The 27,232-nt window shown below is 42.3% G+C and overlaps 1 protein-coding gene across 3 annotated transcripts; it reads right to left on the bottom strand.

Annotated features, from left to right (window-relative positions):
* Positions 1–59: 59 nt before the first annotated feature.
* Positions 60–27,084, bottom strand: PLEKHS1 (pleckstrin homology domain containing S1). Of its 3 annotated transcripts, none has more exons than XM_024985659.2 (13): positions 27,011–27,084; positions 24,646–24,692; positions 18,274–18,362; positions 18,056–18,162; positions 17,592–17,726; positions 14,843–14,918; positions 13,657–13,770; positions 11,732–11,857; positions 8,676–8,788; positions 7,972–8,178; positions 7,170–7,271; positions 5,389–5,524; positions 60–2,484 (listed from the first exon to the last, which is right to left on the bottom strand). In XM_024985659.2, the coding sequence occupies exons 2-13, from the start codon at positions 24,671–24,673 to the stop codon at positions 2,305–2,307; spliced, it is 1,413 nt and encodes a 470-aa protein (XP_024841427.1). In that variant the 5' UTR covers positions 24,674–24,692; positions 27,011–27,084; the 3' UTR covers positions 60–2,304.
* Positions 27,085–27,232: the final 148 nt, after the last annotated feature.

Here is a 27,232-nt window from a genome sequence, read left to right as displayed (position 1 = left end):
ATGGCTTGATTTCTACTTATAAAGGTTTAATACATAAATATATTTAAATACACATATTATTTATTTACTACACCTGTATTTATTTTTCATTATAAACATGACATATGCTCACAGTAAAAAAGAGAGCAATTCAAACATTACAGAAATGCCTCCCCCCGAAGGCCAACTGTGATCATACTTCTCGGAGATGATTCTTATTGACAATTAGATGTATGTTCTTCTAAGAAGACCAAAAAAAAAAACAAAAGATTGAGCAGCAGTGGCAGGGCTAATCCTTACTAAGTGCTCACTCCCCGTCAGGCAATGTGTCAGGTGATGTATGCAGACCGTCCATTTCAACCTCACAGCAACCCCCACGAGGCAAGAATTTCTTTCCCTAATTAGGGTTGGGGAAATTTTATACACACCAACCCCAGCCATTTTTGTAAAAGTGTGATGACGCTCCACTTACTGTACTGCAACCTGCTCCTTTCTTTCTTAAGGCATCGTGAGCATCTTTCCTAATCATGAATGTGAAGCTTCGAACATCCACAGAGTGATCACTTACATGAAGTCATTATAATTAAGCAATTCCCAAAGGATTTCTGTTGTGTTGTAACAAACAATGCTACTGTGAACAACTTTTTAACGGATATCTTTGTGTATTTGTGTGACTATTTCCATAGGATAAATTTCTAGAAGTGGAAACAGTAGGTCAATATACACATATCAAATTATTATACAGTACACCTTAAACCAATACAATGTTATATGTCCACTACATCTCAGTAAAACTAGAAAAAATGTAGAGTCTTAATTCCAATAGAGCTTTACAAAAATAGAGAAAGAAACAGATCCAATAGGGCATATGAATAAAAATTTTAATACTTTTCTGTACAATCTAGATGACAGAAAATAAACTGTCTTTGAGTGTCTCATCTATATGCTGGAAGTGCTAGTTGCTCAGTTGTGTCTGACTCTTTGGGACCTCATGGACAGCAGCCCACCAGGCTCCTCTTCCATGGGATTCTCCAGGCAAGAATACTGGAATGGGTTGCCATTCCCTTCTCCAGGGGATCCTCCCAACCCAGGAATCAAACCCGGGTCTCCCGAATTGCAGGCAGATTCTTTACTGTCTGAGCCACCAGCGCTTTCTATCCATACGCAGAAGGCCTTTTCAAATCTAAATCCCAATCCAAAGAGAGGATCAGGACATCTGCCATATCTGCTTTTAGATTCTTGCTTCTGCCCCTAAATAGCTATGAAACCAGGAGCCACAAAAAAATACATCAGTAAACATCAGAGGCCTTATTTCTTCCTGTGTAAAATGGCAACCCAGTACCATCTATTTTCCAAAGCCCTCTTTTGCTCTACCATTCCTTGCTTTGATTCATCCTTTTTAGTCCTCTGAATTTGTTTTCTTATTTATGAGAAAAAATACTTCCCACCTTTCAGGATCAGTGAGTTTAATGCATCAATTACTTGCGTGTGTGCTAAGTCACTTCAGTCATGTCTGACTCTTTGAGACCCTATAAACTGTACCCCGCTAGGCTCCTCTGTCCATGAGATTCTCCACGCAAGAATACTGGAGTGAGTTGCCATGCCCTCCTCTAGGGAATCTTCCTGACCCAGGGATTGAACTCGAGTCTCTTATGTCTCCTGCATTGGCAGGTGGGTTCTTGACCACTAGCACCACCTAGGAAGCCCATCAATTAGTTTAGACTCTTCAAACTTTCAAGTGCTACGCAGTTCTCTTGGTACTGGTAGAACAAGCAAACTTGCTGGATATAACCTTCAAACTGCTTTGACTTCTAAAATTCTTCCTGAGTCTTTAAGGAAACAAGAGGATCATGGAATCCAAGAGGCCACTGATGTCTCAACATTCTGGACATGATGAGTAACAGGAGGTGTTTGGGAAGGCCGATACGGTATCACATCTCCCTGGGGAATCTTGGCTTCCCGGAATGAGTATTTCCAACTGTCCATTCCCTAACAAAGAAGAGATTGTGTGGACCATGACCTCACAGAACACACAGCGCATTTTAGATGAGAAACTTACCCACTCTCTGTCCGTGGTGTTTGGGACAAAGTCTAAGATAATAAGGCCTCGCATGCTCACTGGGTTCCATAGACGTTATTCCCTTTGGACCTCTCCAGCATCCCTGATGCTAAAGCCAGGGAGGGGAGGGTTGTTCCATTGTTACGATGCAGATGGAGAAATTCAGAGAGGTGTGCTGGCTGCCTGGTGTCACACAGAGATGAGGGCCAGAGACCAGCACAGAGTCCAAAGCCCGTCCTGGCTTGGTGGAGGTGGGCCCCAGCACGCTACTCTCCAGATCTTTTCCGCTGACCCCTTTTAATGGCTCGAGTCCTTTTCAGCGTACTCTCCAGTACAGATGTAACCAGTTGAGAAGGTTTAACACCTTGGTCTTGTAAGGAGCACGTACAGGCTATTGTGTGAAATTTCTCTGAATTTGGGATACGACCGATGGTGAGTTTTACTTTCTAAAACACAAGAGAGAAGAACATTAAATGGCTAAAGATTATCCTTAGGACTGTTGATTCTCAATTTCAGTCTGTCCTCATTCACACCCTGTGAAGCTGGTTTTGAAGAAAATCTGGGCAGGAAAAAGCCAGGATGACCTTATATATTCAGGGGGAAGATGGGTTTTTATTCTCTGGCCTCCACTGGCCTGAGACTTCAGGGCAGATTCCAGAGTACACTGGGGTTTCCTGGGTGGTGCTAGTGGTAAAGAATCTGCCTGCCAATGCAGGAGATGCAAGAGATGCGTGTTCGATCCCTGGGTCGGGAAGATGCCCTGGAGGAGGAAAATGGCAACCCATTACAGTATTATTGCCTGAAAAATTCCATCCACAAGAGGAGCCTGGTGGCTACAGTCCATGGGCTCGCAAAGGGTCAGACATGACTGAGCAACTGAACACGCACACACAATCAGAATACATTAATCCTGTCCAGAAAGGCCTATTTGTACCAAGAATTAAAAAGCCTCTTGAAACCGGAGCACTAGACAGGACCAGACTCTGACAAAATTGAGAGGAAACTTAAGCTCTCTCTGTTTTTCCTGCAATCTAGCATCTCCTCCCCTTCTACACTCACATTCTCTCCCCTCCCCAACCCCAGCCCCTGCTCACCCCAAATTCCTATTTCCATCAACTTCATGTCTCAAGGATGGAATATGCGTCTGCTTGGTTCAACTATTCTAAGACATTATCAGTCTTTGACTACCCTCTCTAGGCTCCCCTTGTGGTCCAGAGGGTAAAGAATCTGCCTGCCAATGGAGGAGACCCAGATTTGATCCCTGTTGAGAAGATCCCCTGGAGAAGGGAATGGCTACCCACTCCAGTATTTTTGCCTGGAGATTTCCAAGGACAGAGGAGCCTGGTGGGCTACAGTCCATGGGGCTCCAAAGAGTTAGACACTACTGAGAGACTAACACACACACACACACACACACACACACACTTTTGGTTCCACATTTCCCCTCTTCCAACATTATTTTCCTTCCAGGGACCAGCTATTTGAATTTTTAAAAGGACCAGGTATTCATTTTTAACATAAAGGAATAGATCAAGAATGGTGGGGTAAGCAAGTTGGGGGATTTTTTGACCTTCCAATAATCATGTCAGTGAACACCCCGTATTTCTCAATAGCACACAGGAGAAAGTGAAGAGGCAGAAAGGGCCCAAAACAAACGTTGTCCGCCACTCTCTGCAAGTGAGTGCACAGTGTAGAAGGCAGTCTTGATAAACTGCAGTCAGCGATGCCCAGGTGGAGTTCCTGGATCTGCTCCCAGGAAAAAACCCTTTTCTTGGCTTCAGAGTTGATGCCTGGGTCTCTGGATCAGAGTGTTGTTTGGTAACTTTCAGAAGATTATATTAAACATGTGGCCTCAGTGTGGGTTTTTGGCAGAGGAAATATATCACAGTTACTAGATTGTTGAGCTGGACTCCTGAAAGCTCCCTCTTTTTCCACCACACAAACTCCTATCCTAGGCTTCAAAACCCAAGCCAAGCATCCTTTTCTCTGAGACACCTTTCTGGCCTCCCTCAAATAGATTAACTTCATTTTTCCTCTGTGATCCCATGGCCCTCTGCTCATATCTCAAGGCACACACTGTACCTGTAACATATTTGTTTTATCCACTAATCTGCAAGCTCTTTAAACTCAAAGATCATTTTTGTAGCTCTAGGACCTAGCAGAGAATCCAGCATACAATAGATGTTTGATAAATGGCGAGTGAGCAAATGAATAAAGGAATGAATGAGTCCTTGCTCTAAAACTATTTATGTATCATAAACAACTCACTCATTCTTCCTAAGTTTCCCCATTTAGACAGTAGGGGCAGAACAATTTGTCTAACCAACCAGGTTATTGTGTGATGTAGATGAGATAAGACATATTTAATCATAAACTCTCAGAGCTGGAAGAAATTTGAGAGATCTTCCAATAGAGCAGTTTTTAGAAATTTTAAGCCAAGTCACTATTTCCTCAAGGTAAGATAACAGGAAATTCAAACGTGAAAAAATAATGAAAAATATACCCTACTCTCTATAGTTGAGGCCCTGAACACTGTCCCTTTCCTCTCCTCTCCTCCTGTCTTTGTCTCAGGGGTCCAAGAAGTACAGTTTGAAAATCAACCCTCTCTCACTTTAGAGAGAAGAAACTCAAATTCACTTGTCAGAGAAGGAAGTGACCTTCCCAAGGTCATGTGGCTCATCAGAAATAAAATAAGACCAGGAAAGGGATAACGACTCTGGGACTTACAAACAGGCAGAAACATGACGAGCCTTTTAAGGGCATGTGTACATGTGACCCCATGGACTGTAGTCCGCCAGGCTCTTCTATCCCATGGTATTTTCCAGACAAGAACACTGGAGAGGGTTGTCATTTCCTACTCCAGGGGATCATCCCGATCCAGGGCTTGAACCTGCGTTTCCTGCATCTCCTGCATTGGCAGGTGGGTTCTTTACCACTAGCGCCACCTGGGAAGCCCAATTAGTCATTATCCCTAATTTCACAGAAGAGAAAATTGAAGCACCATTTGGTTCAAGGAGGTGGGATGTAAAGCCTGTCTGATATCTCTGCAAGCTCTTTTTTGCCAGGTCATGCTGAGTCTGAGGTCTTGAACCCAGCTGTTTCAGTCTCCTAGCCCAGGGCTCCCTCCAAATAGTACTTTATACAAAACAATTTTAAAAGGGTTCTAAAATAACATTCTTGTTATTTAGATGTATAGTATGAAGTGTTATTTACACTTCTGATTCTCTTATTTACATTCGGCGGCTGAGGACTGAAACATCTCATTTGTCTTCGGAGTATTGTTCAGATGCCAACCAAGGCCTTGCTCTTGTTCTTTCTTGCCCTGTCCAGAGCCAATCAGCAACACTCACCTCCCTCCGGATGGACCGGCTGAGAAACAAGGAGACCTCCTCCAGGCTCTGGGGCTTCAGGTCATTCACGGCCAAAAGGTGATCTCCATGGAAAAATAAGCATCCCAGGCGTGGGGGGGCATCCCACTGAGCCACACTGCAACGAGGGTACAGCATCCAACACAAGTGTGAGACGGCGCCCGCTGGGAATGCCAGGCACAGATGGGGGCACAGATTGGGCTCCTCACTCTAGTCTATTCTACCACTACTGTTACTAATTTCTTTAGCTGCGTTTCACCATATCTGAAACAATCAAACTCCTTTTACTATTTGGAATATTTTTTCCTCTGTCATTACTCTACCAGCCTGAACCTTCTTCCAAAGTCCTATTCCAAAGTGTGCTACCTCTGCAAAGCCCTTGTCACACTTCCTTTAGCTTAATTAATCTCTCCTGCCTCTGGATTTGGAGAAGGCAATGGCACCCCACTCCAGTACTCTTGCCTGGAAAACCCCATGGATGGCGGAGCCTGGTGGGCTGCAGTCCATGGGGTTGCTAGAGTCGGACACGACTGAGTGACTTCACTTTCACTTGTCACTTTCATGCATTGGAGAAGGAAATGGCAATCCACTCCAGTGTTCTTGCCTGGGGAATCCCAGGGACAGGGGAGCCGGGTGGGCTGCCGTCTATGGGGTCGCACAGAGTCGGACACGACTGAAGCGACTTAGCAGCAGCAGCAGCCTCTGGGTTTCTATTGTATTGTGTGGGCCCCTCACTTATTGTATATTTAAATAAAATGCGATTTTATATTTACTTGTTTATGTAGCTGTCTTTTCCACCAGGCTTTGAGACCCTAGGCATGTGGTACCACCGTTAAAATATTTTTATAATCCTATAAACAGAAGATGCTAAGTATTTATTGAAAGTGGGTACATAATGATTACACAATGAATGGCCAATGAACACATAAATGAATTAACAGATGAGCAAGCTCAGACACAGAGAAGTCTATAGTTCCTGTCAAATACTGTGTTGAGCCCTGGATTGTGGGAAGTCTGGAAAAATGGCAAGCTATGGTGGTTCCTTCCCTCTAATAAAATTGTAAGACAGTTGACACGTGATGTTTACATTAGCAAGCTTTTTTCTCTTATAAAACTCATCTTCCGTCAAAATGAGTTACAAAGTCTTAAAAAGAATATAGAGTCAAATAAACAGTGGTCATTCTAAGGAAATTCTCTGCCACACAGGCTTCTGTGTCTGAGTTTCCTGACCAGCAGGTGTTTAGCTGATGTCTGGACATCTTCTACCCGGGCATGCTGTTTTCTTTTAGATCTTAGATTCTTGTTGACCTCAGTAACTTCATTCATTCATAAAATAATCACTGATCATTGATTGGCAATGATTTCCTTGGACCATACATATCCCTGCCGACTTCAAAACAGCAGAAATTTACTGTTTCCTGGAACTTTGGGTCCTTCTATACCCACCTACCCTCAGCTGACTCTCCTATACAGCGATATTCTCAAAGACCCTTTGTGACAACAGCATGGAGGAAGGCATGGCAACCCACTCCAGTATTTTTGCCTGGAGAACCCCATGGACGGACGAGCCTGGCAGGCAATAGTCCATAGGTTTGCACAGAGTTGGGCATGACTGAAGGGAATCTGCATGCTTGCATGACAACAACGACACAAGTCCAAGTTCTCCAGTCAGTTTTGCCACATACAGTACTTCAAGATATAATTCTTGCTTTCATATCATCCAACCCCATTTATAATCAATAACCCTCAAATCTCCTACCTACCATATCCGTCCTGCAGCTTCTTTGAGAACAAGATAAGTTTTGATGTCAGGAAGAGAAAGGAACACGTTCAGTTTCTGCACTTGGCTTTCATCTGGGATATTACTGTAAAATAAGATGTTTGCAAAAATCAGGCAGCTATCACAGGCTCTGATCTACACTTTCCGAGTGGACTTTGGGCTCTGACACCTGAGAGGGTATTGTCCAGTTAAAGATTATCTAAAACATTTGGAGAAGAACATAGATTTAAGTTCCGCATCAATGCCTTCCCTCATCCCTCCTGGAATGGGTTCATGACGGTAGACAATGAAAAAGAAGTAAAAATTGGACTAAATTCATTATGTATCACATCAGATTGCACATTTCTCCACTGAAGGAGACACCAGAAAGAGTTAAAATTGAGAGCAATCTCATCAAATTGTTCTTGGCATCATTTAAAACCTAACTGATCTCCCCTTCTAGTCTATAACCAAACCTGACATGGCTTGCATGCCCATAATTTTAATAGTAAAATCTGGGTGATGTGCTAACCTGATCAGAATGATCCAAAATTCCAGAATCTGAAAAACCAGCTAACAGAGAATTTTTAAAAAGTATTTGAAATCACCACCCACAGCCCAGGGACCACTGTATTCCCAGCTCTGGTATGTACTGTCCTTAGCCACCACTTCAGTGACAAGGCCAAGGTCAGATTCTTGGCCAAGTTGGAGATTTTTAGGAACTGCTTGAAAATGTGAATTCTGAGTACAAAAGGAAGTTTGCCTTGCTCTATGGGCCCATAAAGTTTTAGAAATGAAGACTTTACTTGATTAATATGGACAATTGCACAACAGTTAGTGAGGCCGACTGCGTTGCGTCATTCGTGGTCTGTGCTTCGGAATTGTCAGGTGGAAGATAAAAGTGAGTTCCTGAGGCTTGTTCTTGCTGATGAAGCTCCCCATTCTGGATCTCTGCCAGGGGCTGAAATTCCTCTTTGCCATCAACAGACTCAAGGGACAGCTCTTTGAGAAGACTACAGCATAAGAAGTTAACACAAAAGTTTTCTCAGCATGTCTGTCTACAACTTTCCACGGTGTGCGAATCAGATTTAAGTAGCTAAAGCCGTGTAAAAATTAACAGTGTTTGAAGTATATCCAACCAGCAGAATCCCAACCACAGTCAGAATTAAATCCAATAGAATTCCCTTCTAAAAATGGATATGGAATCAAAATAGCTCTTTACATTGGGACAGTTTGGAGACAGAAGTCAGAGTGTGAGAGATGTGAATGCAAAATAGGAAAGAACTGCCCCACAAGACAGAAAATGTCCCAAGGATGTCACTAAGCATGTTTTCTATAGGTAGGGAAACCATTCTCACTTTTTCTTGTTTTGAGATGAATAATATGCTGAATTTGGTCTATAGTAACGCATCTGTATTATTATATCAGCCCTTGAAATGAACTGACAGCAATTGTCATTGAATAGTACATTAGCTAAGAGCAAATTTTAGAGTATGGCAGTTTTACTTACCAGGATTTCATTGACAAGTAATGACACTCAGCTGTCTTGGAGACCTTGTCTGGACTATGAGGTCCAATGGGGTCCGTGAGTTCACCAGAATCATTGGGAGCAATATTACCCAACTATAGAAAAGAGGCAGAGATGTAAGGACGCAAGTCTACCAATAAGCCTGGTACCTTGTGCTGCCTCCTGATGGCTTTGGTCCCTGAAACTGTAAGTACGTCTACCATCGAATGAACAGTGGTGCTTGTTCTGGGAGAACAAACCAGTAAAGTTTCTGCAGACTCAGAGTTCGTTTTCTTCTCTTGGGTTCCCCACGCTCCTGATACAGGTGCATACTGGACTCAATTGCTATTTATTTTTTCGTTTCATCATTAGGCAGTTAATGACATGAACTCTTTTTCTCCCAACCAGTGCTATTATAGAATAATATCACCTGGGCCAAAGGCTCTGACACACGCAGGGCTGGCCTCTCTCTGTAGAGAGCAGGCTACTGTGCTCACAGGCAGGCAAATTGCTTCAAGGGGCTGTGAAGGTCCTAGAAAATACTGCCCTCTGGGGGCTCCCCACCAAGGTGGTCAGAACTGAGTCATTTGGGACAATGGTTTCTCAAAATTCCCTGAGGGCTTTCGATGGCCTACCTAAAAAATCATCAACCATTATTACAACACTTCATTCCAGACAAGCCAGTCTTCCCGCTGTGCCCCTTATCCATTTCATGCCATTTTCTTTGCCTGGAATGCCCCCTTTCCCCTCTGTCTGTGTGCATGCTAATTGCTTCCATCTCTTTGAGACCCTGTGGACCTCAGCCTGCCAGGCTCCTCTGTCCATGGGATTCTATGGGCAAGAAAACTGGCTTCCAGGGGATCCTCCCAACCCAGGAATCAAACCCGAGTCTCTTATATCTCCTGTATTAGCAGGCAGATTCTTTACCACTAGCTCTACCTGGGAAGCCCTCCCTTCTGTCTAATGATGCTGTATTCAGGCCTGGCCTGAGGTCTTTCTGATCACATTAGCCACTGCCAACCTTTCCCTTCTCTGAACTTCTTTAGCACAGTTGTTACACTTAATTTTTGTAACCGTCTTCCAGTTTTTTTTTTTTTTTTAAGATTGTTTTTTTGAGATGGACTATTTTTAAAGTCTTCAGTGAATTTGTTACAATATTGTTTCTGTTTTATGTTTTGGTTTTTTGGGCGCAAGGCACATGCGATCCTAGCTCCCGATCAGGGCTAGAACCCACACTCCCTTCACTGGAAGGCGAAGTCTTAACCACTGGACTGCCAGGGAAGTCACCAGCTTAGTTTTATTTGCCTTACTAGACTTTGCATCTCATAAAGTACCTAGAAAATGCCAGACATTATAGCTTAGTGTTCATATCACCTGACCGGTTGGTTCGACTGTCATGAAAAGACTGGTTGTCGTCACTGTGTCCCAAAGAGCTCAGCTGTGAAAAAACCTGGGGTAAAGCAGGGTCCTGGGGTCACATGCTGTGCGCTGTGTTCTGGTTGGCTGTTGATAATGCACCAGTGCATGCTAAAGGCACAGAGAATTCTACACGAAAGAAGCTTGTGTAAATTACTTTGATTTACTGTTTCTAGAACGTACTTGACCTCAGAATGCTTCCTTCATATGAACACATGTCATCATCTTGCAGAAACACCACTCCCCCTGGTTTGAGAACTGCTGCCCCCTCCCCCCAATTCTGTCTTCCTACCTTCCATTTCCATTCTCTTCTCTCCACTGTCCACCTTAAATGTAGCTCTTAGGTTAATAGTGAGTGCTCAGTCGTGTCTGACTCTTTACGACCCCAGGGACTGTAGCCTTCCAGCCTCCTCTATCCATGGAATTTTCCAGGCAAGAATACTGGAGTGGGTTGCCATTTCCTACTCCAGGGGATCATCCGAACCCAGGGGTTGAACCTGTGTCTCCTGCATTGGCAGGTGGATTCTTTACCACTGAGCCACCTGTGAAGCCCAGGGTTAGCAGTCCTAGAAGATAATTTGGTTTTGCTCTTTCCTGATTGAGAAGCTGCTACTGCCCCCTGTGTTGCCTGTAGCATGAAGTCAACTTGGCATTCATAATCCGTCATGGTCTGACTGAGTCTTTTTACTGCTTTTTGTGTGTTTTCCCCCAATAGGTCACTTGTTAGTGTTAGGTTAGGGCTAAGCTAAACTATTCATCACACCCATATCAAATGCTATTTTGTATCTTGAAGCTTTCCCTGACTCCAGTGGAGACAGAAAACCTATTTTTTTTTTCCTAGTGCCTCCAGGGCTCTTTTTTTTAAAAAAATAATATTGACATATATTTATGTCAGCTTTATTGACATATAGCTGATTTGCAATGTTATGTTAATTTCTACTGCACAGCAAAGTGATTCAGTTATATATTATATAAATACATTCTTTTTCATATTCTTTACCTTTATGGCTTATCACGGGTTATTGAATACTGTCTCCTGTGCTATACTACAGGGCCTTGCTGTTTGCTTCCAGAGCTCTTTGACCACACCTCTGCTGGAGCATCGACCTGTAAGACTGGTAAGACTGTGAGCTCGGCGGGGGAAGGGGGGCAGGCATGATGTCAGGTCCTTCCTGGCAGCCACCACGCCTAGCACAGGCCAGGATTAACACACAGAAGGCTCTCAGTAGGGGCTTCCGAATGATCAATATGCTGATTGGCACATACCGCACAGTTTCTCACCCAAGAATATTGGGTCTGTTCATATTTATTGTTTCTATCCAGAAATACTCCTCAGGTCAACCCCTCAAGTCTAAATTTCGCCTGGCATATAAGGCCAAATGTCATCTCCATGGAACCTTCCCTGGCCTCTGTCTGAAAGTCAGCTCCCCCTGCCTCCCACGCCTCAGGCCCTCTGAGCATTTTATAAGCATCTCTCTTCAGCATGGAGACTTTTCTGTCGTGTGTCCTGGTTAGCTTCTATCAAAGTGTCAACACTGTGAGCGCGTCACCTGTGTCTGCTTCGGAACCTAGTCTGAGTGCCTGGTAGGGGCTCAGTAAATATTTGTAGAAGGAATAAATGACTGATGGGTGGGAGAGGTTACCTCTAAAAGAATGCTCCGAGGACTAATATAATGGCTGTCTTCTTCTGAATCTTCAGAGATTTCTGATGAAAAGTCATGCGATAGGCGAGCTTCTCTGAGTCCTGGAGACTGTTCTTTCACTAAACGCTGAATCAAGAGATCAAGACAGAATGAATGCTTTTACTTTTTCTTTGCAAGAGACAGAATTAAGCCACATATTTTCTGGAAAAGGCATAATAGAGTAACTGGGTTGGGAACACCTGAGGATCTTCCAGGGTTATATCCAGAAGTCCATATGACTTAAACCTGCTTCTTGAGTCCGGGTCACCACTGATAGAAAATTATAAGCGCATCTTTCAGGCTTTTCTCTACTATTGGGTCCTGGAACTCAGAACAAGTGATTCTCTCTGGTGCGTGGTGTTCTAAGTCACTAAGCTCTGCCGCAGAATCCTCACTCTCATCTTTTCCTGCTTTTCAGTGCCATCTGAGAAGGTAAGCAGCCTAGAGGCAAGACACTGCGTCTTTTCACTTTCTGCCCAATATTCCTCTTCTGTGTTCGGCTTCTATACCTCTATTGTTTCCAATGCAATTTTTTAGCTTTGATCTTGTGATAGTATGAATTATAAGCCTTCAAGGTGATCTAGGTTCCACCAATTATTGCTTCCCTCCCTCATAGATACAGAACATTCTGCAAAGTAGCTGCTTTGCCTGGCAGAAAAATTGTTGTAATTCAGTTCTTTCAAGAACAATGCCTTAGAGCAAGAGCGGGGGAGGTGGGTTTGAAAAAAAACCCTGAATGTTCTCTAGGAAGTCCTTGAAAGAAAGTGACTTTTTTTTAAAAGATGTATTTAAGTTGTGTCCATTTTTCTAGCTCCAAGCTCATGGAGCCAGGCCATGCTGAATTGAGGATGAGGAAGGGTTCCCATTCTATTTTGGAAACAACAACCACAACAGCTCCCAACAATGTAGGTGGTACCCTTAACGGGAACTGATTGGAACACACCGCAAGAACAGACAAAATGACCAATAACATTATCTTTAGAGAGAAGGGTATGGACGTTGAAAAGCAGGAGGGCAAGAGGCATTTATAGAAAAGAGTTATCCTTCTCAGTCTTTATTCCTATCACCCTTATGACAAATCCCAAGTGAAGTATTTGGCTTGGTGCATTTGATATGCTACAAAAAGCTTTTAAAATAGTTGGAGAGCTTCCAACTAGATAAAACAGGAGGCTAGGTCCTGTTGAGATGTGCCTGGTACCCAGGGGAAAAAAAGGGGAAAAAAAAGAGAATGCCAATGGTAACATCTCTAAGGCACAAAATAGCATCCATGGCAGAAGAAAAAAACACTCAGCCTGTTTGTTAATAATATCCAAAACTAGGAAGCCTGCAAATCTAAGAAAGCTGAGGCATAATTACAAATCACTTTCAAGGGGCTGATGTAGTATAATTTTTTCCTCAAGTGGATTTCATTAGAAATGAAGTTGAAGTCACACACACACACATACACACACACACACACACACAGAAGTAAGACTGATTTGGGTGAATACACGAAATTAATAAGAATCTGATTTTGCCTCAAGAGTACAAATGGTCAAGTGGTGTTTGGGGAATTTTTTTTTAGAAGTAATCTTTGCCCTGTGGGTGAAAGGAAAGAGGAGGTTGCCAGCCAGGCTTTTGTTTAGCTGAAGGATCTCCATCCAATGTGGATACGTACCTGGATGTGTATCAAGGAGCATCCAAAATGAAAGAATACATTTAGAGGTAGGCAGGGCATGCAGTGAGGCTTATCATGGTAGGTGGAACAGACTAAATATAGGATAGATCCTAGGACCAAAAATCATTCATGATGGGTTAGGCTTTGAGGAAGATGTCAAATACAATTGACTTCTGAATCAGCTAGCTCCAGGCATGGTGTCCTAACAAAGAGAGGTAAGTCTGATTACCATGTCTGGAAGACTGTTTCTTGCTATGGTGGCGCTGACAGCCTCTGGCATGCGGAAAGGTCCAAGGAGAGGGTCTGAAGAGGGCCTTTTATCACCTGATGAGAGTTTCTCCTGCTTATGAAAAAGGAATATTGGAATCAGGGCACAATTGATCCCTGGTCTAGAATGAAGCAACCGCCTGGTCTTGGGGTCTTTGCTCCCAGTCTTTGACCGCTAGCATTTATACTGCTGGTCAGCCTGCTCCCATTAAGATTAAAGCTGATCTTGTCCCTCTCCTGTTTCCAAACCCTTGAGGACTTCCAGCCTGGCCTTCAGAGATGCTCTGAGTTTCCCTGTCTTTTCAACCCTATATCCCTCTGTACCCTTCTCTCTAATCATCTGAGTTCTTACAGACACACCCTTGCTTTCCTTTTCTCCTTGGCCTCTGCTTTTATTGTAAGCATAGGACAACCTAGAAACCATGTCAAAATGGTACCTAGAGGCCAGTTTCATTAATAAAGGTCTGTCTTAAGAAAAGCGAAGTGAGAAGTGAAAGTCGCTCAGTCGTGTCCAACTCTTTGAGACCCCATGGACTGTATAGTCCAGGCCAGAATACTGGAGTGAGTAGCCTTTCCCTTCTTCAGGAGATCTTCCCCACCCAGGGATTGAACCCAGGTCTCCCACATTGCAGGTGTATTCTTTACCAGCTGAGCCACAAGGGAAGCCTATCTTAAGAAAGGACTTAGGTAAATTTAGCAAAGGTTCTTATGAAGCAAGTAAGCAACTTAAAATTACTAGCATTTACATCAGAGAAACATTCTATTGAAAATACAAGACAGGTGAAATGCATTTCTATAGAAACCACCCTGAACTTAGTCATTCCAAAGGTAGCTGTTATGTACTTTGAATAACAATGATGAAAAATACTGTAGTTTCAGCTACTATTAAAAAAAATGCCACAGCTAAAATTTACCCCTCCTACTCCAGTAATGAAAATCTGAAGGGTCTATATTTTAGCTTTCTTGTAAAACACAAAAGAATTTTTTTCTATTGCTAATCATAAAAATTACAAGGATGTACATTCTCTCACTTATTTATTCCTTGTGAATGCCAGTTGCCAAGCGGGGGGAAAAAAGCTTGCATTGTTCCCTTGGGAAAGAGGGCTGTGTTCAGGGGCTCTGCGATTTTATTAGTGATATGGAGTCACCTCTGTATTCTGGTGCGCTGCTTTTATATCCTGGCAGAGTGATGACAAGAAGGAGACCCAGTCTTTAATCTTCTCCCTGTTGAAAGAAATAAACTTTCAGCTGGCATGTGGCACCAGTGGTGCCTGCACTCCCTCTGAACCAAAGAATGAGTCTTTCATGAACACCGGAACAGGCAGTGGGGGTAGGTACCAGGCAGATAAGGACTTTTCCCCCTCCCCGAGGAGTTTAAATGCCCATCCCCAGCTCCTCACCACTTCCACACTCACACACTAGAATTAACCCTCATGCCGCCTCTGTGAGGAAAGCTCAGAGAAATGGGAAGAAAAGTGGGAGGTAACAGTATAATCACAGGTTTTGGAGCTTTTGGCTTTGACATGTATTTCTTTTGTGTTCTTAAGCGGCCCCTTAATCTGTCAGTGCCATTTTCTGGAGCTCTCCAGGTGTGCCTCCCGTGAGGGAGTGTGTGTGTTTATGAAGGGCGTGTTTGAACGAATGTGTATCAATCACACCTCCTTTTCTGTTGACTCTCAGGACGGTTGAAAAGAAAGCTTTTCGCCTTGGGGTTGATCTACAGCAGCTCAAGTTTCTTCATACTCTGGCTTGAGCGTTCGCTGCCTCCTCCGTACTTCTTTCTCCCCCAACATTAGCCTCTCTGTCAAGCAGATAATCATCTACAAAGGATCCATTAGGCATCTTTGCCAGCACCAGAAGCCCCTCTTAAAAACTGAAGACTCCTTCAGGGATGAGCACAGCCCCTCCCTAATATATGTAGCTTGCACAGACATTTGTATATTGGGTTCGTGCACATAAAGTGCTTCTGAGGTGATGGTGATTATCATGGGCTGAATTGTGCCCCCTAAATTCATGTGCTGAAATCCCAATCCTCAGTACCTCAGAATGTGACCTTATTTGGAAATCAGGTCGGGTTGCTGTAGATGTAATTAGTGAAGATGAGGTCAGACTGGAGTAGGGCGTCCTAATCCAAGATGACTAGTGTTCTTATAAAAAGGAGAAATTTGGACCCAGAGATGTGCACATAGGGAGAACACCATGTAAAAGCTGGAGGTTTGCTGCAGCAAGGCCAAGAAACTACCAGAAGTTAGGAAAGAGGCCTGGAACAGATCTTCTCTAGAACCTCTAGAACTGTCGTGGCCCGTGACACCTCAATTTCAGGCTCCTAGCCTCTAGAACAGTGAGATAACAAATTTCTGTTGTTTTAAGCCACCAGGTTTATGGCACATTGTTACGGCAGCCCTAGGAAATGAATACTGTGATGTGTCAAGGGGCATAATAAAGACTAAAGTCATAATAAAGAATGCCAAGGGGCTTGACTGGTAAAGAGTCTGCCTCCCAATACAGGAGACAGGTTTGATTCCTGGTCTGGGAATATCCCACATGCCACGAAGCAACTAAGCCCATGTGCCAGAACTATGAGTCTGTGCTCTAGAGCCCAGGAACTGCAACTCCTGAAGCCCACGCACCCTAGAGCCCATGCTGTACATGAGAAGCCACTTCGATGAGAAGCCTGCAGACCGAAACTAGAGAAAACTCTGTGCAGCAACGAAGACCCAGCACAGCCTAAACAAGCTGCAATAAAAAGAAAGACCGCCAAGATGGGGTTTAAGGTTGTGGTCATAGGTTTCTTTCTTTTTTTTTTCTTTTTTTTTTTTTTTTTTAAAATTTATTCCTTGATTTCTCATGTGTTCCCCATCCTGAACCCTCCTCCCTCCTCCCTCCCCATACCATCCCTCTGGGTCGTCCCAGTGCACCAGCCCCAAGCATCCAGCATCGTGCATTGAACCTGGACTGGCATCTCGTTTCATACATGACATTTCACATGTTTCAATGCCATTCTCCCAAATCTTCCCACCCTCTCCCTCTCCCACAGAGTCCATAAGCCTGTTCTATACATCAGTGTCTCTTTTGCTGTCTCGTATACAGGGTTATCGTTACCATCTTTCTAAATTCCATATATATGCGTTAGTATACTATATTGGTGTTTTTCCTTCTGGCTTACTTCACTCTGTATAATAGGCTCCAGTTTCATCCACCTCATTAGAACTGATTCAAATGTATTCTTTTTAATGGCTGAGTAATACTCCATTGTGTATATGTACCACAGCTTTCTTATCCATTCATCTGCTGATGGACATCTAGGTTGCTTCCATGTCCTGGCTATTATAAACAGTGCTTCGATGAACATTGGGGTACACGTGTCTCTTTCCCTTCTGGTTTCCTCAGTGTGTATGCCCAGCAGTGGGATTGCTGGATCATAAGGCAGTTCTATTTCCAGTTTTTTAAGGAATCTCCACACTGTTCTCCATAGTGGCTGTGCTAGTTTGCATTCCCACCAACAGTGTAAGAGGGTTCCCTTTTCTCCACACCCTCTCCAGCATTTATTATTTGTATTTTGTATTTTATTTTGTATTCCCAGGTGGCACTCGAGGTAAAGAACATCCCTGCCAATGCAGGAGATGAAAGAGACATGGATTAGATCCCTCCTGGGTTGGGAAGATCCCCTGAAGGAGGACATGGCAACCCACTCCAGTATTCTTACCTGGAGAATCCCATGGACAGAGGAGCCTGGCAGGCTACAGTCCGTACCATCGCACAGTGTCAGACACCACTGAGGCCACTTAGTGTGCATGCATGCATAGCTGATTATAAGGCTGTGGCCGCTGGTTTCTATTCAAGGCATATTTATTGTTTTAAAATACAGGAGACACTCCACGTTATCTTACTACTTACCTGTCACTGCCAATGAGGAAGTATTCCCTGTTAGTGGTCTTGATGGACATCACTTCATCAGGGTGACATTTAAACATCTTCTGTACAGACTGCATTTTTTCATGGTTCCTGATGCCAACTTCTACACTGGAATTTCTATTAGATATAAAGTATTAAAACAGATGCAAATACAAAATTAGGAAGAAAACTGACTAATATTTTTCAATTGTTAAGATCCCAACTGAATAAAACTTTAGATCTGTTTGACCAATGCTTTGAAAAGTATCCAATAGTTTTAGAAAATAAGTTTAGATCTGGTTTATCACTGATTAAAAATACTTTGTTCAGCCTAAAACTTAACTGAAAAATTCATATTTCAGTTAGAGTCTTGGTTCCACAAATTAATGTTTGCTAATTCTTTGTCTAATTTGCATGCAACATGTTAGTATTTGTTGTTATCAACATTTTCTTGATTGGATACACACCGGTCAATTTCAATAGAACCTCGATGATGATGGTCTTTGTAATATGAAAGACTAAAGTCCTTTTCTCCACTCTTTGACAGAATGAAAAACCGCTTTTTCCAAGAGGTCTGAAAAATGAAAACACTTTGCATCTCAGTTAAATCTCAGAGGAAGAGAAAGGATTTAAAAAATGCTCATGAGGCTGGTGGGAGGCCTGTTAAATCTTTGTGAATACTTACCGCAGAGAAGAAAAGCTGAGGAGGTGGTGATTTAATAAAGTAATCTTGTTTGCAGACTTCTTTTTCATAATAGAATGTAAATTGTTTGCCTAGTAAAAGAAAGTGAACAGGACTCAGTCTGTTCTCTAAAAATTTCTGAGAAGAACTGATTCAATTGAAAAACACTGTTTACCTCTGGAAAGGTCTTCAAATTATTCAGTTATGGAAAAGAACATCTACCATAGGCCAAGAGAACAAAAACCTCAGGACCACGTGTGTGATTCTTATTCATCCACTGTTAGGACCTTCATTCAGATGACATTTAGAAGCTCTTTAATTCAGCTCACACCTGTCTGGCTCCCCGTCTCTGGAGGAGGCTATTGGCTCTCTGCTGCTGCTGCTGCTAAATCGCTTCAGTCGTGTCCGACTCTGTGCGACCCCATAGAAAGCAGACCACGAGGCTCCCCCGTCCCTGGGATTCTCCAGGCAAGAGCACTGGAGTGGGTTGCCATTTCCTTCTCCAATGCAGGAAAGTGAAAAGTGAAAGTGAAGTCTCTCAGTCGTGTCCGACTCTTAGCGACCCCATGGACTGCAGCCTACCAGGCTCCTCCGTCCATGGAATTTACCAGGCAAGAGTACTAGAGTGGGTTGCCATTGCCTTCTCCGATTGGCTCTCTAGATGTGAACAAAGATTTGTCTCCATTTCTGTTGAAGCACCAGCCACAGCCAGATAATTCTGCCTTGCCCTTTGACTTACCAAACAAAAGCAAAATGACCTGTTATTGAAAATAAGGTGGCAAAGTCGTTAAATAAGAGGTTTCCAAATTGTTAACTACTTCTCGGTAAGGATTGAAATGTAGAGGCAGTTTCGATTTTTCCTATGTTTTTTGAGAATGTCTGCAAGAAATATGAACTACTTTCATTATTTAGAAAAAAATTAATGTTGCTAAAATAGAATTTATTTTGAAAAGAAGACTTTGACTTTGCTTTTACATCCAGGCTAAAATTCTATTTCGTCCATGGGTTTGGTAAAAAATAGCCTTTACTAACGAATCTGTTTGTGCTTGCCCTCAGTCATGTTCAATTCTTTGCGACCCCATGGACTATAACCCACCAGGCTCCTCTGTCCACGGGATTTTCCATGCATGAATACTGGAGTGGGTTGCCATTTCCTACTTTAGGGGGTCTTTCCAACCCAGGGATCAAATCCATGCCAAATCTGACCAAATTTACACTTTGGACAAAGATGTAGTGATAGGATTTACTCTCCTGTTTAAAATAAGCAAAATATATAAAATAGTGGTTTTCAAGACACTGGTCATAGGCAATAAAAGTCAGTGGACCTTTAAGAGACAGGAAACAAACTAGGTGAGCCCCACAATTTCCTTGATGGAGTTTCCAGCCCACAGCACAGAAAAGGGGAACTGAGGTGGGACCAGGTGGACCCCTGAACTGGGGGAAGAAAGATGAGGGTTCAGGGAGATCAAGGCAGCTAGAGCTCACAAGACAGAGGAAAAAGCTGCATGAGAGAGAATCCCAGAGACATTAATAAGGTCCCCCTCAAGTATTCATAGGACTTGCCTGGTGGCTCAGATGGTAAAGTGTCTGCCTACAACATAGGAGACCTGGGTTTGATCCCTGGGTCGGGAATATTCCCTGCAGAAGGAAATGGCAACCCACTCCAGTACTCTTGCCTAGAAAATCCCATGGACAGAGGAGCCTGGTGCAGGCTACTGTCCGTGGGGTTGCAAAGAGTTGGACAGACTAAGCGACTTCACTTTCAAGTATTCAAGAATATTTATCAGTATACGTGTGTGGGAAAATTACCCAAGGCCAGATAAAGAACCATTAGAAAAAATTAGAGGAAATAGTGCCTAGTGTTCTGGTGGGTCAGAGAAAGTGCTTGTTCGCTCCAGCTAAACTAGCAAAACTGATCATTTATGGAGTTTTGGGAAGAGTACTCAAGAAAGTCGTTCCTCAGTAGTGAGGACTGCTCCAGATCTAGCAAATCAGCAAAGCAAGTCTTAAAAGGATTGAATTGTTTGCAAGAAACTTAACTGCATCCCAGAAAAAATGCTCAAGGTTTATTTTTTGTTTGTTTAGTTGCTCAGTTGTGTCTAATATTTTGTGACCCTATGGACTGCAGCACGCCAAGCTTCTCTGTCCTTCACCACCTCCTGGAGCTTGCTCAAACTCATGTCCATTGAGTCAGTGATGCCATTCAACCATCTCATCCTCTGTTGTCCCCTTCTCCTCCTGCCTTCAATCTTTTCAGCAGCAGAGTCTTTAATAATGAGTCCGCTCTTCACATCAGGTGGCCAAAGTATTGGCACTTCAGCTTCAGCATCAGTCCTTGCAATGAATATTTAGGACTGATTACCTTTAGGATTGATTGATTTGATCTCCTTGCAGTCCAAGGGACTCTCAAGAGTCTTCTCCAATACCACAGTTCAAAAACATCAGGTCTTCAGCGCTCAGCTTTTTTTATGCTCCAACGCTCACATCTATAAATGTCTACCAGAAAAACCACAGCTTTGAGTATATGGACCTTTGCTGGCAAAGTCATGACTCTGCTTTTTTAATACATTGTCTAGGTTTGCCATAGCTTTTCTTCCAAGGAGCAAGCGTCTTTTAATTTCATGGCTGCAGTCTCCATCTGCAATGATTTCAAAGTCCAAGAAAATAAAATCTCTCACTGTTTCCATTGTTTCCCCATCTACTTGCCATGAAGTAATGGGACCAGAGGCCATGATCTTGGTTTTTGAATGTTGAGTTTTAAGCCAACTTTTTCACTCTCCTCTTTCACTGTCATCAAGAGGCTTTTGAGTTCCTCTTCACTTTCTGCCATAAGGGTGGTGTCATCTGCATATCTGAGGTTATTGATATTTCTCCCGGCAATCTTGATTCCAGCTTGTGTTTCTTCCAGCCCAGCATTTCTCATGATGTACTCTGCATAGAAGTTAAATAAGCAAGGTGACAATATACAGCCTTGACGTACTCCTTTTCCTATTTGGAACCAGTCTGTTGTTCCATGTCCAGTTCTAATTGTTGCTTCCTGACCTGCATACAAATCTCTCAAGAGGCAGGTCAGGTGGTCTGGTATTCCCATCTCTTGAAGAATTTTCCACAGTTTATTGTGATCCACACAGTCAAAGGCTTTGGCATAGTCAATAAAGCAGAAATAGATGTTTTTCTGGAACTTTCTTGCTTTTTCCATGATCCAGTAGATGTTGGCAATTTGGTCTCTGGTTCCTCTGCCTTTTCTAAAACCAGCTTGAACAACTGGAAGTTCACGGTTCACGTACTGCTGAAACCTGGCTTGGAGAATTTTGAGCATTACTTTACTAGCGTGTGAGATGAGTGCAATTGTGCTGTAGTTTGAGCATTCTTTGGCATTGCCTTTCTTTGGGATTGGAAGGAAAACTGACCTTGTCCAGTCCTGTGGCCACTGCTGAGTTTTCCAAATTTGCTGGCACATTGAGTGCAGCACTTTAACAGCATCATCTTTTAGGATTTGAAATAGCTCAGCTGGAATTCCTTCACCTTCACTAGCTTTGTTTGCAGTGATGGTTCCTAAGGCCTACTTGAATTCTCATTCCAGGATGTTTGGCTCTAGCTGAGTGATCACATCATCACATTTATCTGGGTCATTAAGATCTTTTTTTTTTGTCCCATAGAAATACAAAAATATCCAGTACCCAAAAAGGTAAAATTTGCAAGATCTGGCAACCAATCAAAAGTTACCGGCTATGCAAAGAGGAAGGAAAGCATTATCCATAATGTGGATAATCATCAAGCCATCAAACCAGGCCTAGAACTGACACAGATATGAGAATTAATAGAGGAGTTCATTAAAACCAGCATTATTAATTGCATTTTGCACATTCAAGAAATTAGATATACAGAAGATATAGAAAAGATCCAAAATGAGCTAGAGATGAAAACTACAATGTCTCAGAGAAACAGCAATACCAGATGGGATTAACAGGACTACCAAAACAAACGCAGAGTGAAAAGCAGAAGAAAAAAAAAAAAAAAAACCCAAACATTAAAAAAGCACCAGTGCATTGTGGGACAATTTCAAGTGACCTGACTCAATGGACATAATTTGAGCAAACTTCAGGAGAGTGTGGAGGACCGGGAAACCTGGTGTGCTGTAGTCCATGAGGCTGAAAAGAATCAGACTCAATTTAGCAACTGAATAACAACAACAATTTAAAGTAATTGGAGTCCCTGAAGTAGGGGAGAGAGACAGAAAAAAATATTTGAAGAAATAATGCTGAAAATTTCACAAATTTAAAGAAAACTGTCTCAGAAATCTAAGCAGCTCAGGAACGCCAAACACAAAATATATGAAGAAAACTGATAAGGAACATCATATCAAATTGCTCAAAATCAGTGATAAAGAAAAATCTTAAAAACCATCAGAGGAGGAGAAAAGACATTCATGCATAGAGAAGAAAAAATACAGATATCATTAGATTTCTCATCAGAAACAATGCAAGCAAACAACAATAATAACAAAAACCAGTGGAACAAGATGCTTGAACTATTGAAAGAAAAATAGGTCATTTTAGAATTTTATATGCAGCAAACATATCTTTCAGAAATGAAGGCAGTTTCAAGACATATTCAGACATGCAAAAGTTGAAAGAATTAGGAGGACTGCTTTATATGTTAAAGGAAATCCTTCAGGTGAAAAAATGACGCCAGATGGAAATATGAATTTATACAAGTGAATGATGAACGCTGAAGTGGTAACGGCAAGGATAAATATGTGGAATATTTTCCTTACTATTTAAAAGATAAAAATTCAATTGACTGTCTAGACAAAAAACTTGATATATGTAACAGTAAAGGTGAATCTCAAAAGAATTAAGTTGAATGAAAGAAACCAAAGAATTCATTCAGTAAAATTCCATTTGTGTAAAGCTCTAGTAAGTGACTTCCCTTTCACTTTCATGCATTGGAGAAGGAAATGGCAACCCACTCCAGTGTTCTTCCCTGGAGAATCCGAGGGACGGCAGAGCCTGGTGGGCTGCCGTCTATGGGGCGGACACGACTGAAGCGACTTGCTGCTGCTAAATCGCTTCAGTCGTGTCCGACTCTGTGCGACACCATAGACGGCAGCCCACTAGGCTCTTCTGTTCCTGGGATTCTCCAGGCAAGAACACTGGAGTAAGTACAAATGAACTTAGAACGACAGAAAGCGGAACTGCGGGGAGCAGGATTGGTTCCTGGAGGAAGGATTATAAAGAGGCACAAGGAGATTACTGGGAGTGATGCAGGTGATTACTCTCTTGCTGTGGTGATTATTTCCAAGTCATATACACACAAACCATTTAAAATATGTGCAGTTGATTGTATGTCAAGTATACTACAATAAAGCTATTTTTCTCAAAATATGAGCAATCCCCAAAGCATATTTGATGATACCTTTTCTGGGCTTGAAATTCTTCAAGGGTTGCCAGGGTCCTACGAGGTCAATTCCTGGCACCAGTCTATTCTCTCCCGTCCTATTTTATAGCCATATTCTCCTTGAACACAACCTGCCTCTAACCTACTTCATTGCTTTTGGTCATACCATCCCTTTCTGCTGAGATGTGCTCTCTTTCCCAATCTCTTTTGAAACTTTGATTGGATCGTTTCGGATCCAGTTCAAATCCCTTTTCATACAACCTCTCTGGATTGCCACAACTATGAGTGTGGCTTTTTTTTTTTTCTTTTTCTTCAAGCTTTACAGCATTTTGCTCTTATCTTTCATAACCTGATCCTGATTGTATGTGCTTATCTTAACTTCCGAATGAAATTACAAGCTCATTGAGAGCAAAGACTCTTACTAATTAGGCTGTGCATCCTTCTGCAATAGGAAGTACTGTAACTTACTAATAATAGGTGCTTTGAATAATTATTCATTAACATTTATTTTTGAATTGAATTGGATAGTTTGATTTCTAAGTTATTTCATCCTAAATCTGACTCTTCTGGCATATGAGCATGAAGCAAGAACATCTGAATGATGCCCCTTAATCTATTGGTAACAGTTTAGGCAGTTTCTGTCCAAATGAGAGTTTCCTGTAAAATTAAGGAAATATTTTCCAGTCTTCTCAGGGATATAGTGTGCTGTTAATATCAATACCATCTCCATAAAATATTTGATCCATAAAAGTTGGAAAATGCCAAAGTTCTAGATAAGTGAACTCTTACAAAATAATTAACCGAATCTAACAGTCTTTGCTACATTCTCCACATCAACAATCATTACCCTAGAATGCCACCCATTATCCTTACTAAAACCATCTTCTGTATCCTGGCTACTTTTATGGTAATTGATCATTATTTCCAATAAAAAATATGGGAGTATGCCCTTCTGAGAATATGCCCCTTGGGTACCTGAACTCTTCTGGGGTTTGCGCTCCATTATGGCTGTCTGTTCTTACCTGCAAAATAGAAGGACTAAGTGTTAGTCCCCAAACAACAGTATGCTTCACTGATAGCCACTCAGTCACCAAGTGGCAGAATGGTGCTCTCGAATGTTGGTGAGATGGGTCATCAGCCCCGCTTCCCATTCTGCCCTTGAGGCTGATAGCAGTCATGGTAACAAGGACCATCCCAGCAGCCTGTGCTCACCACGTGGCAGTTCTGTGGAAGTGTTGCTGGATGACTGAAGGAGCATCTTCCCTGGACTTTCTCCGTTTCTGCCTCTTAAGTGGCTCTGACAAGAGAGCCCCTGGAGACAGAAACACCAAACAATGGAGACAAGAATAGGGCAGAGGGCAGGATGCTATGGACCAAATGCAGCAGATAAAGCATTCCTGGCCAAAAGGAAGCCCAAGATAAGCTCTTCTCTGTGCCAGGAACTCATTTTCTCTAGAGGGAAACCTGAGAGCAAGGACCAGGGCACACCCCTGTCCTTAAACTGCCCCTGCCACCCAAGAGGCCTGTTCCCATGGCTGCCCAACCCTAGGAGCTCAGGCTGATATGATCAAACTGACTCTAGAGGTCAAGTCCTTTCCTGCACACATCTGCTGGCAATCCTGTAACTGACTTGAGGCCCTGCAAGTAGAGGGGTCCCACAGGATGAAAGCCCAAGGGGCAGGTGTGATCTTTAAATCAAGAATCAAATTTTCACCTTGAATTCATAGGACTCTCAAATAGGAGGAAGCACCGAACAGGGCAGTGCCAGGGTCATCCCAGTAAATAGGAGGAGGCAAAGGGTCCTTTACTATTGGTTGGCATGAGCTCATTCCTCCTCTCCTGAGTGCTCCCTTTCTCCAGCATAAACACTCATTCCTCCCAGGATATAAATGATATAAATGACTCACAGAAATGCTGGAAAGATATATATTCATATCACACACACAATTATTCATTAAATAACTCATGGGTGAAGGATGAAAGTATTTGAAAAGCACTTTGTCCCTTACCATCTCTGTGTGCTGCTTGCTGCATGCGTGTGTTCTCAGTCATGTCTGACTCTTTTGCGACCCCATGGACTGTAACCAATCAGGCTCCTCTGTCCATGGAATTTTCCAGGCAAGAATATTGGAGTGGGGTGCCATTTCCTCCTCCAGCGGATCTTCCTGACCCAGGGATCAGACCCACGTCTCTTTCGTATCCTCCATTGGCAGGCTGATTCTTTACCAGCTGAACAACCGGGGAATCCTATATACTATGTACTATATACTATACTCTCCATATATACATACAAACGTAGTATACTATATGTATGTATGTATATTATATGTGTGTAATATGTACATGTTAACCTCTCTACACCTCTGTTTCTTCACCTATAAAATGGAAGTGATAATATCACCACCCTCATAGGATTTGTCAGCATTACTTGAGATAATCTGGCAAGGAGCAGTCAGTAATTTGTAGGTGCTTAACAAGTGCTGCTTGTTAGGTCATGTCCAGGTCAGAGAGTCTATGATTGCTTCATAATGACTGGCATGTATTATGTGTTTAATACATTCCAAGCACTTTTAAGCAAAACCTGTAAAATAGATTTTATATGTTTATCAATGGATTTCATATATATGTATACATATCTGGATTTCATGTAACATATATTGCATATTATATATGCAATTTAATTTCTATTATATCAAATTCAAATTATTTTTATGAAATCCAGTATATGTATACATATATATGAAATCTACTATTACATGCACATGAAAACAAAATCTATTATATAAACTCTGCTTATATAATATAAGCAAAACTTTAATATTATCTATCACATATATGAAATCTAATGAGATTCAACATAACATAATAATGAGATACAACAATACTATAAAGTTTTCATTATTCTTACAGGGATACAATATCCATTTTACAGACTAGGAAACTGTTACCAGAGAGATTAAGTAATTTGCTTTTGATCACATAAATAAGAAAAAGCAGAGTCAGAATCATAACTTGAGAGCTGGTGTCCGAACCACTTTTCTCTTCCTTTTATCTGAGAAAAAAAGAATTAAATCTGTTCATAGTTCGGCTTTTATTTCTTGTCATTGCCCCCAAATAAAAAATCTTTTCAGATTTAGCTCTTTGATCTTATTCAGGAGACTTGACCCAGTCTTGTTGCCTAACCTGTTCATTATAATGAAATCTGATGAGTGTAATCCCAAGAGGTCCTATTTCCCTCTGATGGTACAGCCCAAGAAGGTTATAAAGAAAAAGTCACAACAGCCCAGATTGGCGCAGCCTTGAGAACCCAAACTCATCATGTCAAGCAAGCCGTACTTACTAGAAGCCAGGTGGTCGCTAGTGTGTTTCTCAGCAGAGTGCACTGTTCCTGTGTCTCTTGAACTCACCCCTGCTCACTCTGAGCTCTGAGGATTAAGTACAAGCTTTGTTTGAAATGTGAGCCAACGGGAAATTCCCAAACTTCTACCTTTGGGCAGATTTTACTCTTGCCCCAAGCTGAAGGAAGCTGGTGACCCGAGGGAAGTCCTGGGCTTTCATTCTT

The sequence above is a fragment of the Bos taurus genome, chromosome 26, assembly GCF_002263795.3.
Source record: "Bos taurus isolate L1 Dominette 01449 registration number 42190680 breed Hereford chromosome 26, ARS-UCD2.0, whole genome shotgun sequence".
Lineage (NCBI taxonomy): Eukaryota > Metazoa > Chordata > Mammalia > Artiodactyla > Bovidae > Bos > Bos taurus.
The sequence above is the reverse complement of the archived record's forward strand: the minus strand, read 5'-3'. Positions and strand labels throughout refer to the sequence as shown.